Source organism: Apostichopus japonicus, chromosome 16 (genome assembly GCF_037975245.1).
Source record: "Apostichopus japonicus isolate 1M-3 chromosome 16, ASM3797524v1, whole genome shotgun sequence".
Classification (NCBI taxonomy): domain Eukaryota; kingdom Metazoa; phylum Echinodermata; class Holothuroidea; order Aspidochirotida; family Stichopodidae; genus Apostichopus; species Apostichopus japonicus.
Window position 1 is genome coordinate 18,910,971 of NC_092576.1, and position 19,403 is coordinate 18,930,373.

Genomic DNA, 19,403 nt, shown 5'->3' on the forward strand with positions numbered 1-19,403 from the left:
GGCATGCGATGTAATGGCCGATGCTTACTATTACGATATTGACATTGACAAGTTGAACACGCGCGGTTATTTTTTTTAAGGCAAGTCGGGCAGTTTTTTATTATTCCAATAATTCATTTTCTTAGGATTCGATTGTTCTTACTGTACTTGTTCTTGCAATAATTTAGATGAAGTTTTCTATTTTCCACATCGCATGTGTTCTAATTTATTTTTAATTTCAGGCTTGCAAGATAGCAAAACTGTATCATCTCATCATTAATTTCTTAATTGGCATCAAAGTGAAATTTAGAAAAAAAGGTTCATGAGAAACAATACGCAAATTAGTCTTCAAACATCGGGTTGATGAATTTCATGGGAGCCTTGACTCTTTTCTTACTATATACCCAATTGCCATCATTTCTTTCAACTGTCTGTTTCCACCGGGCATGTACAACGTTAAGTTTCTCTAACAATGCTGATTTTCTTTTATTGGCGCCAAAATGTGTAGACCGATGTAAGAAACACCTGTATTTGAAATCGGTGATTCATGCTATTGAATACCTGTGTATATATATATCACTGACAATGAATGGTTTAGTGTGATATTGGTGGAGGTTGCAGATGTTGCTTGTTTCATGCAGTTGTTTGTTACGTTACAGTTGACCTGTTGACTGGATTTTAAGGTTGGAATATTTTTTGGAGAGGAAACCGCTGCTAATAGTATAGTCAGTATTGCGAAGTTCGGCATACTGCGAAGTTCGGACACCCTAAGAAATACACGATTTCACCACGAAAACCTACAGGAAGAGCCAAATTTCACCAAAAAGTACGAAGCTACAGTTATTTTCTCTCCAAAATGACCCGTGTGCAAGAAATTACTTACATATTTGTCAATAAAATGACGAAGATCTATGAAGTCTGTTATAATTACTGAAAGAGCAACTGCGCCACCAATTTTATCACCAGCCCCACACTGTGGGTTGCGTGTCCGAACTTCGCAGTACTCTAGCAAAGAAATACCAGTTCCACAATCACGAAGAATCTTCACCATGAAAACCTACAGGAAGAGCCAAATTTCACCAAAAAGTACGAAGCTACAGTTATTTTCTCTCCAAAATGACCCGTGTGCAAGAAATTACTTACATATTTGTCAATAAAATGACGAAGATCTATGAAGTCTGTTATAATTACTGCGCCACCAATTTTATCACCAGCCCCACACTGTGGGTTGCGTGTCCGAACTTCGCAGTACTCTAGCAAAGAAATACCAGTTCCACAATCACGAAGAATCTTCATCAAAAACAACATGAAAACAGTTTGCAGGAAAGAAAGTTTGGCTGTGTATCGTACTATAACACAATTCTCCCACCATATGAAGTATATTTTCTGGTGATTTATACCAGAAGATTTAGTTTTGGGGTGTTTTAAGTCTTAAGTGTCCGAACTTCGAAGTCACCATGCTAATAGCTAAAACAATAATATTGATCAGTGAGAAAATTTAACGGTATGGTATAGAGGCCTAGGCTAGAATTGATATATTGACCAGGCCATAGCCTAATTAGCAATTGGCAAAACTAACATTGGCTATGGTTATCTTAGAAGTCTTAAACATTCAGTCAAATATCACCATAGTAGGCATAACTTCAGAAAGAAGACTTTCTTGGAAAATCTAACTCATTAATAATAACAAATATTAGTCTTAGTTGGAAATATTACGATACGCACGTCTCTGTAACAACGAGACTGACTTCTTAGAGAAAAAGAATGCGTTCACAGAGAAACTGTTACTCCGTAACTATAAGAAAGAGGAAATTGCCACAGCCGCTAAAGGCATAAAATTTGAAAACCGTAGGCAATACCTCACTACCAATCCTAAACAAAAGGACCCACCACTGGTGTCCAAACTTACCTATACACCCCACATCAAAACCACGCATTTGAAAAAAAAAAACACTTTTGAAACATTGGCACTTAATTTCGCAACACGCGGAATTATCCAAACTGTTTCCAAAAGAACCGATTCTTGCCTATAAAAGGGCCCAAAATCTCAAAGATTTACTTGTTAACTCAAGGTTTCGTACTAACGAAGAATCAGCTGACTCTCAAGGTTCACACGAAGCTCTGTTAGATGCTCTTATAGATGCACTATGAGTCCATAAAAACTCGTGCACAGAAAATAGATGCATTTTGAGAACGAGACGCTCATGCCGAATATAAAATATTCAAAGGCTTACTACTGATGAAGTTCCTCCTATAAAAGTTGAGAGCAAAAACCGGTCTAGTTGGTCATAAGAACCTACGCTAGTCTTTCTTACTATTAAAAGTACACTCAATTCACCTAATAGGTGCAATTATGTTTCACCATGAGGAGCATGCTATAAGTTCATGTTCTTCGGGCCCTCCCTTAAAAATACTTCAGGTTCTTGGCCACTACGTTGCGTTAGATAGTGTAAAACCGCCTACACCCCCATTTCATAAAATACAGTCGGATCACTGAGTTTGCTTTAAAGCTTATATACTTAAGCATAGCATGAAACTAGTCATTAAAATTCTCGACTGGCAGACGTAAAATAACTTTTATTTCGCGAATAATTACTTATTCTAGCTGAGAAAATAAACATAAACAAACTGTAGAAAACTTGTTTTCTTTTAAAAATCTTAAATCTTAAATTGTTCTAACTCTTTCTTGCATAACTCTGTCGATTAGGCGTCCATACAAGTCAATATGTAGCAATCCACAGTGATCATTTTAAGGACCTAAATTATTCAATTTTCGTGGTCTGAAGTTACAGCAAGGTATATAAAAAGCTCAGAGTTTTACCAAGCAGGCTGTCCGAAATAATGTTATTTATTAAATGATTATAAGTTGAAAGACCTAACTCCTGCCAAGATACCTGACACTAAATGTGCAATATAGTTGTGTTCAATATAGAGATTTCAACCTCTGTACAATCATATTCTAATTTAGGTCAAAATATCTTACAAAATGATTAAAAAATATATATTTATTAAAAAGGAAAACTTTCGTTAATGTCTTTCTGGCAGTATTTCGAACGTTGTGTCCTCCGCCTACAGTTACACCTCGTTTTCTCTTTATTTTGTCTATTAATTTTAGTAGTACGTCATTTGAAGGCTACAGAGATATGTCCATATCATCCAAGTTTAAAACTTAAAACATTTTTAAAATTGAAAGTGCGCAAATAGTTTGAACTTGTATCAATCAATAACAGATGTTTGCTTAAAAGGGCGCCACCCTCACATTCAAGTTGTAATTACCTGATTTATCTCGTGTTTGTTAATTTAGGTTTGTCCGCTAACTGTTCACTATAGTAGCAAGACATTACAATGAAGACCCAATCAACCCGATTAAACTGAAAAGTCTGTAGTAATTATTTAATTTGATTAAGCACTCAAGGATACGAAGTATTTCAAATCATTACATGACATTATGTTTAAAGAAATATATTTTAAAAATTAGATGGTGTTATTTAATTAGAAAAAAAAAAACGTTTTAGAAGTTTAAATCAAAAACATTGCCCCATTAGGAATATCTACAAACACAAAGGAAGAAAGAAAACAATAATTTTTGAAAAAAATCCACTAGAAGTTAAGTCACACTCAGCACAGTAACGTAGGAATGAAGTTGATATTCAGTAAAATCGTTAAATTCCATTTGATGGTATTTAAATAAAATATATTAGTTTTTAATAGTTGGAGAACTAAACAGAGATAGACGAGATGATTTAAACAAATCTTTATATATAATCTATATCTTCATATATTTAAAATTCAAGTTGAATCGTAGGATTTGGTTCAATAATTAAGTTATTTGTTAATTAATACATTATTACATTCTCTGTATTATTATACTCAAGCCTCATCAACCGTTCTCTCTTGAAGCATGACATTCATCTACATCTACATTTTAATTATTAGTAACAACTTATTTATTTAACCATAAATTCTTCCAACAATCTTTAAACTTTATAAAACCGTCGCATAAGTTAAAGTTGAGGTTTCCTTTTCATGATTCCAATTACATTAGTGACTACAATTTACATTTTAAATTACTTCTGAAAGTTCTTCTTTATGAAAGTTCTTCTTAAATTATTTCTGAATTTTACTTCTAAAAGGTCAAAATTAAAAACACAATTAATAAATGTTATCAATGTTTTTCTTCAAAAGATAGAATAATCTCAATTCTTGCTTACCCAATCTGTGTAACCATGCATCCCGTCTTTGATATGTGTTTCCTATTGATTAATAAATTAAAATTGCTTTACTCTGTTCATTTGTATCCTTGCATTCTTATTTTATTAAACCTTACAAGCTATAAGCCTTTAATTAATCATGATATCGTTAAACAATAAAAAATAATCATATAATCCTACATAACCGATCTATTTTCTCCAATCTAAACCATTTATTTCTGTCTGTATTCGATTCCCCCTAAAATCAACTCCTAATTTCTGTCCCATAAAATGTATTCCTTTTTACAACTAACACAACCTAATTGTCCTTGTTAATCGCTTTAATTTCCTTTATTTTAATGTCGTTTTTTTTATGGTTTATAATATCATAATAACTATTCTATTCCTTATCCTAACCAAATACAATCTATTTATCTATCTACGCTATTATCAGTAACTATATTCTTTCATTCTAGATTCATATCTCCTGTGTGGATATATCCCTCTGCTCTCCTAGAGTTGATGAGTCTGGTCTGAACCTTATCCTTAAGTCTGGTCTCTCTCTCTCAATCCTGAGTTCTCTACAGAAGCTGGTGATCTATGACAGCATCAGGAGACTAACTAATGGAGAGTTGAGGGCCATCTTATCTTACTCCGCACAGTGTACAAGCTTGAAGGAGCTGAAGTAAGTATTCCGGTGTAGATGTTATAGTCATCATAACAGTTAAACATGGAATTAATTAATAATAGTTATCAATATTAAACTAACAATAGAGAATGTAAATGTTGTATTTTAATGCCAAAGATTGGATTTAATAAGTTTAATTCGATTTAAATTAATAAAGTTGGCAATCGTGAAAGGAATTCTGTAGGGTTTTAAGATAAATAAAACGAAATGCAATGGATTAATAGGTAATATTTTTAGAGAGGGGGTTGGTAGAGAGGGTTGAAGGGGTGAGTTGGGGTTGTTTAAAACGTTCTTTGTTTGGATTATTGTTACACTTTAAATCAGAAATTGGTTAAGAATGACAGTAATGTGTATTAGGATCAAACAAGAGTTATTTACACAACGTATTTGGATTTTACTAATTGTAGTGAGTATTATGAATATTCTAAAATAGAGTTTTTGAGTTTTATAAGTAATCAATGTTTCTTTTGAAATTGAAATCTCCCAAAAATGTGTTTAATTATCTAATTTTATTTAACAAATATGTTTAACATGATTAATATAAAAGTAGTGAATCATGGCAATAAAAGATAGCAAAACCATATAAATTTATTGTTCAAAACCCAAGAAATAAATGACACTACTCTAAGAAAACTGAACTATATACCAAACAAGCAACCAATAAACAGTTTTTGTTTTCGCAGTTTCAAAAATAGTTAATCAAAATAAGTTAATAAACAAATATGAACACGAAAAGAAAAATGAGTAATTGTACCTAAGTTTCTTTAGCTATTTTTTTAATACAATATACATCATTAAGTCAAATCTGCAACTCATAAATTCTAGCGGTAAAACTAATTCAAACAGAAAGACATCAAGGTTTTCTGTATATTTTGTAAAACAATGTCATACCAAATCATTTAAATTATACTTGATTTCACTTATTATTTTAAAGAATAAAAAACAAAGCACTGACACGTGACCTTCATATTTTTAAATGTTGTAAAGTTCATTTAAAAATTCCCGTTGATTAAAAATGAAATGCCTGTACTTAATATTACTTGATATTTGTATCGACCATGAAATCCATACTTTGTCCTAAACAATTGAATGTTGTTGACTCCCAACCCGCCCGACCCTTCACTCATATTAGTCATTCGAACACCGGTTTCACTCAATACATTCCCGACACCAATCTAATTTTATCCATTTACCAATCCACTTTCACTATTGCGACCCCTTTCAACGTACATTCAATACCCTCTTGGTCTTTGCAGTTTCCCTATTCACTGTATTTTTACCCTTCTTACATCCTAGCCCTATCATCACCCCCTTTGTTCCTGTCACCGAGTATTTTGTTTTCAATATCTTAGTTCCATTGTCAGTTAATTGTGTTTTTTATTTGTTTATTCATGACCATTGTTTCCTTTACATATGCCTACTAAGAATAGTTTGTAGTTTTATACACAGAAACGTAAACCTTGCTGATATATAAATATACTTTTTTTCAGACAAGACTCAGGAGTTAAATTTATTGCACAACGAATATAGTTTAATATATTGCTAATACTTTGCACATTCATTAGTTTCTCAGATCAACCTCATACAAAGTTTTCCCATTTCCACATTCACATATTAACGTTCATGTTATCAGTTGATATGTTCCACAGTGTATTACGTGTTACTAAAAGCAAGTAAAGAAATATGAAAGTCGCCCGATCCCGCCGCACCCAACACTACAAAGAAAAATAGGAAGAACTGTTCAGTAAATACCATAAAAAATACCATATAAAAAAATATATTCAGCACATGTCATATTGTCAATGCCATTCGAAAAATAAATGTAACCACGGAAAACGTGTCACTGGAGAGTCTTATACATTGGCAGTATTGCTTGGTCGTATTATAAAAAAACAACGTAATAAACATCTATGATTGTTCTCTTTCTAGCCTATTCGTGTTCTATCCCAATCCCCGTGTTCAGTTTGCTCCTCAGTAAGTTTAGTCTAACCTCATCAACCCTTTAAACGCCCTACCTGTTCCCGCCACCGCCCATCCCTTCGCCATCCCTTAATAAATATGCATCTGTATGCTTTTAAAGACCCCCTCAAATCCATTCCATGTTTCTACCCGATAACATCATCTCCGGTTTAGTACACACAGTAGGCCTACTCTGCTTCTTACAATAGTTGTCTGTACAAATACACACAAAGCTTACATTATACAGACAATTGATTCAAACAATTTGTTTTGTAAAGCAAGTCAATAGTAAGAATGACACACCTGGAACTCCCGTAAATACCTCATTAGATTAATAATAGATGGCACGAACCAGTTAAAGCAATGAATAAAAATAGTTCAACGAGCCACGTGTCCATTGTACCACTCAAATATTGTCAGTGAACGTGTCAAAGTAACCATGGAAACATACATTAAGTAGGTCAGTGGGTGTACATCAGTGAATATATGAATCATCCATTGTGGAAATCATCCGAACAGCATATATTATGTCACACGCCTCGTTAATGGATACGTTGCGCCTTTATTGTTGGTTATTATTTATAAGTTTTGCAAATTGCTTCCATTGGTTTTCCCCACATGCTCCCATGCAAACCGATCAGAGAAAAGTTGAATAGAAGAGGGTTTATAGACAACACAAAGTTATGATTAAAGTTTAAAAGAAGGAATGATTCTTGTTATGTTCAGTTTCTCTTCTTGAATTCAAGTTGGACTTCTCTTTGGTAGAAATCTGACTAGATAACACACTATTATGTACTCCATAATTTAACTAAGATAGAAGGTAGTGAATGTATATTTAAATAAAAAAAAAATGTATGTGTTATTATTCCCATTGTTTATCTCCAGATATTGGCAATTACGGTATTGAACGCTTTCCATAAACGGACAATACTGGATCGTGTTGAGTGTTCGACCGATTATATGATAAGCCGTTATTACAGATTAGTTCGTATGACAATTGGGCCGATGCCTATTACATACTATTTCATCGTTTTTCATGGAACTGGCCTATGCATGATTACAAACCTCTAGGCCAATATACTGAAAGAAGTAAATGCACGACTTAACGTTTCACACTAAGACAAATGAAGAACACTGTGATACATATATAAGGCGCTGTGCGTTTATAACGATGAGTCGCAATATTAATTTCCAACACAACACAGTAAATGGCAGTGCTATACAGACTACAGAGGGGGGGGGGGGGTAGTAGCCATTGGCTACGAAACGCAAGAAAAAAGTTAACGATAGCTGTTCCAACTGGTATTAGAACCATTATCAGTGTTGCAACTCCAACGTAAATAAAGTAAAAGACCGAACGGAAATAAAATATTCGTAATTTCGTATTCTGATATCGAAATATATAATCTGACATGGAATATAAAACAATCCCGGACGTTTGCTTAAAGTTTTTAACTGTTTACATCTGCGAGGGAAAACTTCCGATCGAACGTTGTTTCAAACGATTATTCACAGTAGGTCGATGGCGCTTCTGCATTGAATTAGCTACATGTGAGAGAAATCACACAATTAAGTCCCATTGACTTTGTAAATACTTGGGCGCATTTGCAATCTGAACAGTTATGAGGCCCGACCGTTCTCTTTAGACTAGCCTAATGTACGTAGAGTCCACAATGAGCAAAGCCTTATCCAATTTTCACGAACGGTGAATAGGCCAAAGTGGTTAAAAAGTATATTGTTTTGGTTTTATATTTAGTAAAGACAATACACCTTTCTTATCAATTGTTAAACATGGATAAAAGGAGGTTTTGTTAGTTGCAAGAAGCGAAGTGAAAACAAAAATGTGTCCCTCTAAGCTTTTCTCGTGTATACTGTATGATGTTAACTGAATAGTATATCGAAGAGCAATATAACAATCTCGCGTGAGGGACTGTCGATACCGTTACTTTCCCCTGCTTTCAAAAGGGTTGAATGGAATGATCTACATTTTTCTCCCGTTGTGGTTGTGGTGAATCACAAGCGCGAAAAATACAATCCTTTATGTGGAACGTAATAGTCGGTTCCGCATAATCGGTAGCGCAATGGATTTGCCGATGCTCGGTCCGATGCGGATTATCTAACCGATTATCGGTCGAACACTAATCGAATCACAGTTGAATGGTATCGATGTGTTAGATTATTTAGCAGGAAAACAAGTTACAAGGTCATTAAGTATGTATTGAGAAGAAATAGTATGCGTGTCTTACAAACAGCTAAACAATAATAATAAGATGGTTTAAAATCGTATTGATGTTTTTGTTTTTGTATAAAGCATTGTGCGAGCTTAGTAGATAACCCTTATAAAAAGAATGCTTAATAGCCTCCAATCAAATATGCGATATTAAATATAGTCCTTGAAATTATCATAAGGCATCCTCGATTTGTCACCTTTATTTGACGTCAGAGTCCGAATCGAACAATATGTTTAGATATGCACGTTATCCTTCTGTTAGAATTTCTCATTTGAAAATATTTCGCCAAACTCAATCATATGCTACAACAAAGGTTCAATGTTTCACACTCTCCCTCTACCCCTACCACAGGATCGGTTAATTCATATCGGCCCAATGCAACATATATGTGTAGTCGATTCTTAATGGCTGAAAATATTTTTGATGGTATGAAAACAGCGGTTTGCTGAAAAAGGGGGAAAGACGAGTGTTGTTAACCCCCCACATGTCAAACTAAGATTCATATATATTTGGTATATTTGCTTTTAGTTACCAGTATAAAGACACAGCAAATGTTTGCGATGTAACCGTCCATTTACCGTGTCAGGGGCGACGGAGCCGTGAACAAAACTGGGGGTGGGGGTGATTAGGCACATACATACTTCTCCACTCTGATTAACCTGAAAATTGGCCTCCGTTTGTTCATGGAAAGATCCTACTTTTGTTATTAAAACTGGTAGTTGGGAGAGTGCCCCCTCCCGGCAGTAAATTTGAGTACGCGATGGGCGACGGTGAAAAATCAAAGGGAGCAACACCAAAAATATGTAAATGTACTCGAAGTTAGGGATGGGGCCGATGGTGGAGGAGGGGGCAAACTTTAGAGAAAGCGCTACAAATGGAGAGAAAACGTTTGTAATACGACCTTACGGTATCAGGTTCGACTATCCCGAACTTCTCCTATATTTAGTAGAAGTGGGTTAATTGCATATATAATTATGTTAATAATGATTTTGGGAACTTTGAGAGTCATTTGAGGTAAACAGGACACAACAAGTAGAAACCTCGAAACGACATTATCTCAGCAGTACCATATGGATTAATCTTATATTTAATACATTACTGATATTTACAAGGTGATACCTATCAATTAGGTCAAAGCATTGGCGTAGAACCCAAGAGGGGGGCGGGTGGTGTTCGGTCGTCCCCACCCCCTACACTTCTGAAGATGCATGCCCTAATTGACTTAAACATTTTCACACAGTACAGTTTTGGCTAGTGAGGCTCTAACCCCAAACTTTCAAATACGGATCTACGCCCATGCTCAAAGTTCTCTACACAGATCTGACACTGAAAAAAAAAAAAATCAGCTGCAGACCTACGTCAGTGGATAATTTTTGGCTATATTCCAAGCCAAGGAGCAGTGCCGTTGAGTTTCTTGTCATTTCATTGTTAATTTTATATAGGTTTCCTGCATCACGCATCGGTTTTTTTTTTTTTTTTTGGGGGGGGGAGGGGACTCGTAAAGAGAATTTAATGAAAATTCATCTCAAGAATATATGCGCTACATGCGGGGTGGGGGCAACCACGAAATAAAATGTAATGAACAGGCGCCTCAGTAACATGTAAGCTACGCGCGTGGTTGCAATGTCTCTCTGAGAGGCCATATATTTGTATTCACATTGTTTTTTTTTTCATATGTGATATAACTGGATGGTTGTTGACCTCGCAGACGCGCACATTATCTATTCGTCTTGCCGCCCAAAATTGTTTAAGTTTTTGCACCAAAAAGGAAAATTGAAGTTACGAATGTAGTTTAATAAATGGAAATGATAGCATCATTTGCATCTAAAGCCCTTTTCGAAAAACACAAATTTAAATATTGTACGGGGACATCCCCTCTCATTAACCCCTCCCCCATGATCCACCGCTATCTGCTTGAAAATAGGGACAGAAAATTGACTTTCATCCCTTTCGTTCTTACTCCGCTTCAGTGCACGTTCTTGCAGGTTTGTCACGCCGCCATTGCGTTGGAAATTATTGTGTAGTATCTTAAACAATTTTGAGATTAAGAAACAATATTTCAGCTTTAATATTCATTATTTCTATATTTCATATTTCACAAGTAAACTCGACCAATCTTAGACATATTATTTCGCATTTAAGGTGAAAAGGAGTCAGGAAGACGACCTATAAAATCAAATAAATTTACCGAAAATAACACACGATGTAAATCACGTGATCCGAGCGGAAAGGGCATGCGGTTGTTACAAAGAGCCTGTATAAATCCGTTTTATGTGTACACTGTTGTATTGTTATACATAAGCACAATTTCGCCAGTTCTGGTAATGTGGACGGCTGTACATTTCACAGTTACTATCAATCACATACATTTACATACATCAGTTCCAACTATCATCATTATTATCTACATTACTATAGCCATTCTATTTTATTTTTTGTGCAATCGTTGAAGTACAAGGCTCAGAATTATCAATCAGGTGTGATTATTTTCTTGTTATCTGTTGTTTACTTTGCTTATTTTCATTTATTTGGTAAACATTAAACCATATTAGGAGGACATTCCCATACGTCCTCTACATCTTGCACGATGGTTACTCTACTTCTCTCCATAGATTTGATTTTTACGATCTGCCAGACACTATTCCGGTTGGATACATTCCATCATCCTTGAAATCAAGAAATGTGAAAGGTATTGTCACAATGACGTCATAATGGACACGTTTCAAATTTCGTACATTTATTTGGAGTCTTAATCCACTATGTGAATGTCTGTCGACTTGTTGATTGTAGTTGATTCACATAAAAGAGAGTAATGCATTTGTATGAAGGAGACACCCAAACAGAGTCTTGTGATAATTAACAACAAACCGAATGATATATATTTAACAACCCTTCATATTGATATGCATAGTTGATTTGATTTCGCTCTTTTGCGATCACTGCCCTATAAGATGTTTTTGTGAGTAATCATTACATCAATTGATGAGAGCAAAGCACCAGTGGCGTCGCCAGACAGTTAAATCGGAGGGGGGGGGGGGCACAGCACTTAATAAGAGGGAGCACAATGTTTGTGAATGCTCTCCTGGGGAATGGATCTAAGGGGAGTGGGTTCCCTTTACCTTTTGAGGAATGTTTGATTAATTAAGGGTCCTTCGATGCAATCTGGTGCTAGATTTTGCAACTTGAAGTAACTTTATGTTCAAGAATTTTCGGGCTTAGTCTGTCCGATATTTATGTTTTTAATTGAGACGGATAAAAAAGTTATACAAAAAACGGAAATTAACCCTTTCACTTTTCAATTTTTTTTAAACAAGAGTTTTGAAACTTTTACATTTAAGTTCATACAGGGAGTAGTAAAGTTTAAGCACTAGCGGTTCACGCCGGGGCCTCTGTTACCTGGTTAGTGAGAAAACAACTGGTTATTGTGATGGTCGGTGGAGAAAAAAGTTTTACTGATGTACATAATACGTTTCGTCCTTTGTAAAAACAGTTTTTGTTTGAGGTTTGTTTTGAACATTATACAAATCGCATCTGGGGAGGGGGCACCTGGGGGAAGATATTTTTCGGGGAGGGAACGTGCCCCTCCCCCCCCCCAGCTTCGAGTGCTCTTCATCCGTATAATAATTTCGTTTTCGGTATTCATACACGAAACAATACATTAAAAGAAAGGGCATCTTCGACGAAAGCAAATCTGTGTTTTCTATTGCAATTGATGGGTTCTCTTTTTTTTTTCCCTCGTATATGAGGTAGCTTGACGTTAATCGCGATAAATTGATTAACGATCGCAATTTTCGTCACCGCCTCTGTGGCGGGCCATCAGTCTCACATCATGGGAGATCGACTTATACCGATTTAAATCGACATATACCAGTTTCATTCTACATATCATCGATTTAAATCGATATGTACCAGTTTCATTCTACATATCATCGATTTATTTTACTTATCTTCGATTTAAATCGATGATATGTAAAATAAATCGATGATATGTCCATTTAAATCGACATCTACCAGTTTAAATCGATGATATGTCGAATTAAATCGGTAGAAGTCAATTTCCGTGGACTTATACCAGTTTCTAGCGTCTCAAATTGACATATACCTATTTAAATCGACGTATCATCGATTTAGCTCATTGACATATTCCAAATCCCGATTTCGGTGATGATTGACATGTGGAGATACATCACGTGTAGTCACCTGACAAGGCGGGAGAATAATTGAAAATAAACACGAGCACAGTGGAATGCATGATTTGAGCTTGAATACTGTAACTGTTAAACCCCATGGGTATATATTTAGCTTCATTAAAACGTAACCTTACAGTAGGCCTCACTGCAGAACAATATCATCTTTGTTTATGGTGTAACTGGAGTAGGTAATTGCATCTGTGTACGTACTGTGGGCCTATTCAGTTGCATGTGTATTCCTATACTATAGCGCCACGTGTTTGAGTAGACAAGCCCAGTTTGCATTGAGATAATTGCACGTCATTGACATTGAGATAATTGCACGACATTGACATATGAGTTTTTTCAGCCTTATTGTTACACCGAAATCTTTTGCAAGTAATTGTTCATAATTACCATTGACATAACCATGATGAACACCCTTGCTGGCTTCGTAATTTTGGAAGTATTAAATTATTCGCCCGCCTTGTCAGGTGACTACACGTGATGTATCTCCACATGTCAATCATCACCGAAATCGGGATTTGGAATATGTTAATGAGCTAAATCGATGATATGTCGATTTAAATAGGTATATGTCAATTTGAGACGCTAGAAACTGGTATAAGTCCACGGAAATTGACTTCTACCGATTTAATTCGACATATCATCGATTTAAACTGGTAGATGTCGATTTAAATGGACATATCATCGATTTATTTTACATATTATCGATTTAAATCGATGATAAGTAAAATAAATCGATGATATGTAGAATGAAACTGGTATATGTCGATTTAAATTGACATATACCAGTTTCATTCTACATATCATCGATTTAAATCGACATATACCAGTTTACTTCGACATATCATCGAGTTATTTTACTTATCATCGATTTAAATCGATGATAAGTAAAATAAATCGATGATATGTCGAATGAAACTGGTATATGTCGATTTAAATCGATGATATGTAGAATGAAACTGGTACATGTCGATTTAAATCGGTATAAGTCGATCTCCCATGATTTGAGACTGATGGCCCGCAATACGCCTCCCCCCCCCCCCAGGTCCCCTTTCCCCCAGATGCGATTTGTAGTGCAAACAAAACACTCAAACAATTTTTTTTTAAGGACGAAACTTATTATGTTCATCAGTAAAATGATTAAACGCTTAATGCATTTGTTACACGATCGCAGCCCTTGTATCATGTCACTCGGCACACACCACGTAAGGAAAGGGGTGATTGATGACTTATATGTACTTATAGGTAAGAGTTGCTTTGCGCTGCCTTTAAAACTAAATATCGACCACGTGAAGATTTAAAGTGTCGACATTTCCGATTCACTATTCCGGCCAAATTAGACACTTTTAATGCGTAAAAATTGCATTGACCATAAATGCCGTCGGTGCCCTTACTCAGATTCATTTTTGCCGTCATGCCCTTCCCATTTGCCGTCATGCCCTTCACAATTGGAAACTACCAATGACATTTTTGTCGTGCCCCATTTGAGGCTTATGTCAAGCCCTGGACTAATTTGGTAGTGAAAGAGATCTTAGCTTACACTAACGCGGTATTTGTATACAGGAAAATATAATTTCCCTATTATTAATTGAGAACGCGATTTCATATGCATGCGAACGAGGGAGTGGGGTGTCACAAACTTTAACGTATACGTTTATTAAAACTTCTTTTAAATACGGGCAGTGATATTGTTCAATGTTATAATTGTGTATGTAAAGTCTTAATAACACGATGTTAGATTATACATACCTACCTTCCTCCTCCATAAAGGACAAATAGAGAGATTGATGTATTTAGTCTTAATACAGTTGAAAACAAATATACATAAGAAAGTGGATGGAAACAAGACATATGAACCTTAGCTTACAAATCTGACATACCCTTACGACATCGTAAATTTGATCACGTGATTATGACGATGATTTGTCTAGTCTTGAAGCTCCATAATTTTACTCAATAAAGTAATTACCAAAAAAACATTTTTTCTCCATTATCATAGTGAATTTCATGATCTGTGATGACGTCACTGATGTTGAGTGTTCTCTGATCAGTTCATCGTCTCATGGATTATTATTCTTGATCTGAGCATCAAATACTCAACTATCATGATTTGGTTTCTTAACGTAGTCCAATTTTCGTTCCTATTTGAGTTGTTTCACATGTTGTATTTATGATAAGTGAACAACTGATCTGTTATATTAATGACATGATAACAAGTCTAAACTGATTGGTTATATAACTAAGAAAATAATGGTTGTAAACTGATGAGTTATAAAACCGAGATGATCATGATAGTAAACTGATCGGTAATTTTACTGAGATATAAGGTTTGTAAACTGATCAGCTGTATTAGTGAGATGATAATGATAGTAAAATGATGATGTCAAATTTAAGGAATCAACTAGATCGATTCCTCAGCTGATGTGAAGTCATTATCGAAAGCCAATATAATCATGTTAATATAATGTTTGCGATTTCATTCCAGACTAATAAAAATGAAGTGTACAATGATACGTTACATTAGTCTCTTTCATTTTATTCATACAGTTTGGAATTCGTATCCTTTTCGACGCCTTAACTTGCAGACCGGTGGATGTCAGGTAAGATATCATTCACCCTTATGGATAATACATGTCCGCCCTCTGTTTTCCATACAAATTATTAGTAATATCACTATAGTGATAACATCTTTCGGTTAAATGTACTTGATTGCCGTTAGTACTATAAGGGGAGGGGGGCGGGGCGGGGACTTGCAGTGAGTATAAATCTAAAATACTTAATACAACAGGACTTCCATATCCCTTCCTCTTGTTTCTACTGCAGAACTTCGGTCCAATTAACTTCCTTCTGACAATGAATGTAGTCCGTGTTTATCTCATTACTACAACAACTATAGTTATAAAATTCAAACAGCTCTCCCCAAGAACATGTTAATAAATATGTAAAATATTGAGTTAAATTAAAGTATAAGGAACAAAATCAATATAATCGTGTTTTTAGCTTTACTCCTCCATAACGTCCCAATAACACGGGTGTATTGTTGATGATTTATAATTGTTTTCAAACTCTAAAACTCATTTCGTGACAGCTGTACAGCATGTAAGTATACAGCAATGAGTTAAGGATAATCGGTTCTAGTAGTTTCAGTTTGTAAAGATGCAACGTTTTCTTTCGCAACATTCTAAGAAAAGCGGAATTTAACGCTGTGCCAGAAAGGATGAGAAAAGTAAGGGTGGGAGCTGTCAAATATCACCAAGGGGGTAGGATATTGAGAGCATTGTTTTCCTGAATATCATGCAGCGCTCACAACACTAAGTTTAAAACTGGCACACCCGTATCACTTCCATGTCAGTGACACCGTTGATATTACAAGTATTGTAAAAGGTATTCCTTTCGGTTTGTTACATATTGTGCAATATTTTGATGTTTATGCCGTGTTTCTATTAGTGTGGGTTGTGCATGTTCATCCAATGAGCTTTAAGTTGTACGTCAGCCAATGTTATACTAATCTGAATAAACAATAACTTAAACTATAGTTATCATTCCCTTAAAAATATTAGAGATAAATGAGTTCATAATTGAGTAGATTGAACTTAGAATAAAGAGTAGCAATAATGAAGTTTTATGAGATCTGCATTTTGTGATATTTTTGTTACAATCTGCTGGTAGAAAATTTGACCGTGAAGAAAACATCATGTTACTTAAGTCCAAAAATCCCACAACGAAAATTTAAAGAACTGTTTCTAACAAACAAATATCCGTGACACTAAATTCGAGGGAACCAAATTGTCAAACTTTGTTTAAAGGACAACTAATTCACTAATCAGGAGTAGTCACGTGATTGGAACAACACATTTAGATCCCTTAGCTTGTTGCAGGGTATCCAATAATTCTGCGAATATTACTTGGTTTGGTTTTTGTTTCTGCCCCTCGCTTATGGAACCAACTCCCTTTAAAAAATCAGACAAGCAGCTATTCTCTCTAACTTTAAGAAGAGTATCAAATCCCACTTCATGACAAAAGCTTTTATATAATCTTGAACCATTAAGTTTGTCTTCTATCATTGTTTTGTATTATTATCATTATTATGTATTGTTTGTATCATTTCTAATTGTTAATTGCGCCATGAACATTCTTTGAGTGGTGTGTGCGCATTATAAGTCGTATTAGTATTATTATAATTATTATTATTAAAATTTTACAAACTATTACGTAATAGGCAGTTTGATTTCATTTTAATAAGAACGTTCAACCAGTGACTAAATTCTCACCTTATTTGTCTTTAACCATTACCCATCTTATTTACTTATAATAAGATCAGCTTTACGGGACAGCTATACAGGGGCAGCAATGCGGTAGGGGGAAGCTAGAAGGGAAACTATACGGGTGCAAATATACGGGACAGCTATACAGGGGTAGCTATGCGGGATCAACTATACAAAGGTCTATACGGGGGCAGATATACGAGACAGCTATACGGGGGCAGCTATACGGGGAACGCTATAGGGGTAGATATACGGGGCAGCTACAGATTACTGAATTAAATGTTGCTTATAAGTAACCCATTTCCTTCTCATAGTTCCAAGGGATTTGGCAGGATCTCTACTGTTTAAACATGTATTTATCACGTTAAATGCTTTTGCGACGGTTCCAGTACACTATATAGTACATTAAAACATGGAGTTTCTAGGCCAGAAATGAGGATGACTTGGTGACCTATGCAAAGCAGTGTGATTCAACATTGTTTTTTCTTTGTATGGTTAGAAAATCATATCAGAAGCTGGTTTTCATTGCCTATCAATTGTGTGTGTAGTGCATAGATAAACTAAATTCTTGTGAACATCAGACTCACCGTTTTACAGAGTGCAAATACTGGACAATTGGGGGATTGATATAAATGAAGGAAGAGTTGATACGTTTATTGATAAAATGAAAGAAAATTGAAGGCTACTTTGAAATTTGTGAAAATATGATATTCGTTATTTCGAATAACTATTGAAGATCGTGCAAATATTTTTGTTAGTGGCACCAAGTTCGCTCTGTGGAGTAAATTATTACCCGATGATTCATTGAAGCTATGATTAAATCACTTTCCACGCATATTTACACAACAAGACCTTAATACTAGTCGGTGTGTGCTGGCAATTATCCAACTGATACGTTCTGTTGTCTTGACAACATGGTAACCAAAGAACTAGACATGTATTTTGTGACGCTGTATACGAACACAATGTTCCAAAAGATCACGCACCCGGATCTGATTTTTTTTCTTTAAGATACAGCGTCACAGATATAAAGGATTATCAGTCTTTGCCGTATATTGTTTTGTGCATTTTGTAAAAAGCATCTGAGCCGTACAGTAATCTCTCCTTTGCAGAAGCTGGATGATCCGTTTACAGCAATGGTTGGATGACAAGACTAACTTAAAGAAAGTAACATTAACATAGTTGGCTTCGCTTACAGTATCAACCTAATCGATATCAAATAGCACTCAAAAGTTAGAGCGGTGGACAAATAATATGTACACTTACTCCCGAAAAAGCTATTTAACACGAATCTATTAAAAAGTCGGAGGTATTGTTCAATTCATTTCCTTTATCACCAGTATATATATATATATATATATATATATATATATATATATATATATATATATAGGCCTATATATATAGGCCTATATATATATAGGCCTATATATATAGGCCTATATGTATAGGCCTATATATATATGTATATATATATATATGTAAAATATTTATATACAGGAGAACCAAAATATACCGAAATTTAAAAATATGTACATCAATACGAACGTGAAGAAGAGAAAGGAAAAGGTTAATAAATACTTATGTTACTAAAAATATTCTCAAAAGGGTTCAAGTGATTATGTTTGAATAAATCCTAAACCAAAGCAAAGAAAGTAATTTCTAAATAGCTTTATTCCATTTTTGGGGGCAAGATATGAGGATTATGGAAATTTCTATTATACTTAACTAAAATATCCTTACGTGCAGGATACAATGGATGTTCTATAAGAATAGTTAATGTATAAGGCTACTCAATAAAATATGAATTGTCCAAGCTGTAAATGTGGCAGAATACAATGTTGAGAAATTTTAGTTTGATTATTTCTTGTTGATACACCGTTATTGATGATCAA

At 34.9% G+C, this 19,403-nt stretch overlaps 2 protein-coding genes across 4 annotated transcripts in view; one reads left to right on the forward strand and one right to left on the reverse strand.

The window, feature by feature from the left end:
- Nucleotides 1-19,403, forward strand: part of LOC139982741 (uncharacterized) — an 88,624-nt gene that overhangs the window by 61,931 nt on the left and 7,290 nt on the right. For all 3 annotated transcript variants that reach the window (XM_071995816.1, XM_071995815.1, XM_071995814.1), the window contains exons 14-16: nucleotides 4,646-4,854; nucleotides 11,660-11,736; nucleotides 15,791-15,843. In XM_071995816.1, coding sequence (XP_071851917.1) covers nucleotides 4,646-4,854; nucleotides 11,660-11,736; nucleotides 15,791-15,843 — 339 coding nt within the window. The remainder of the gene's footprint in view (nucleotides 1-4,645; nucleotides 4,855-11,659; nucleotides 11,737-15,790; nucleotides 15,844-19,403) is intronic.
- The window catches only part of LOC139982753 (uncharacterized), a 162,779-nt gene that overhangs the window by 15,463 nt on the left and 127,913 nt on the right, over nucleotides 1-19,403 (reverse strand). The window lies entirely within an intron of this gene.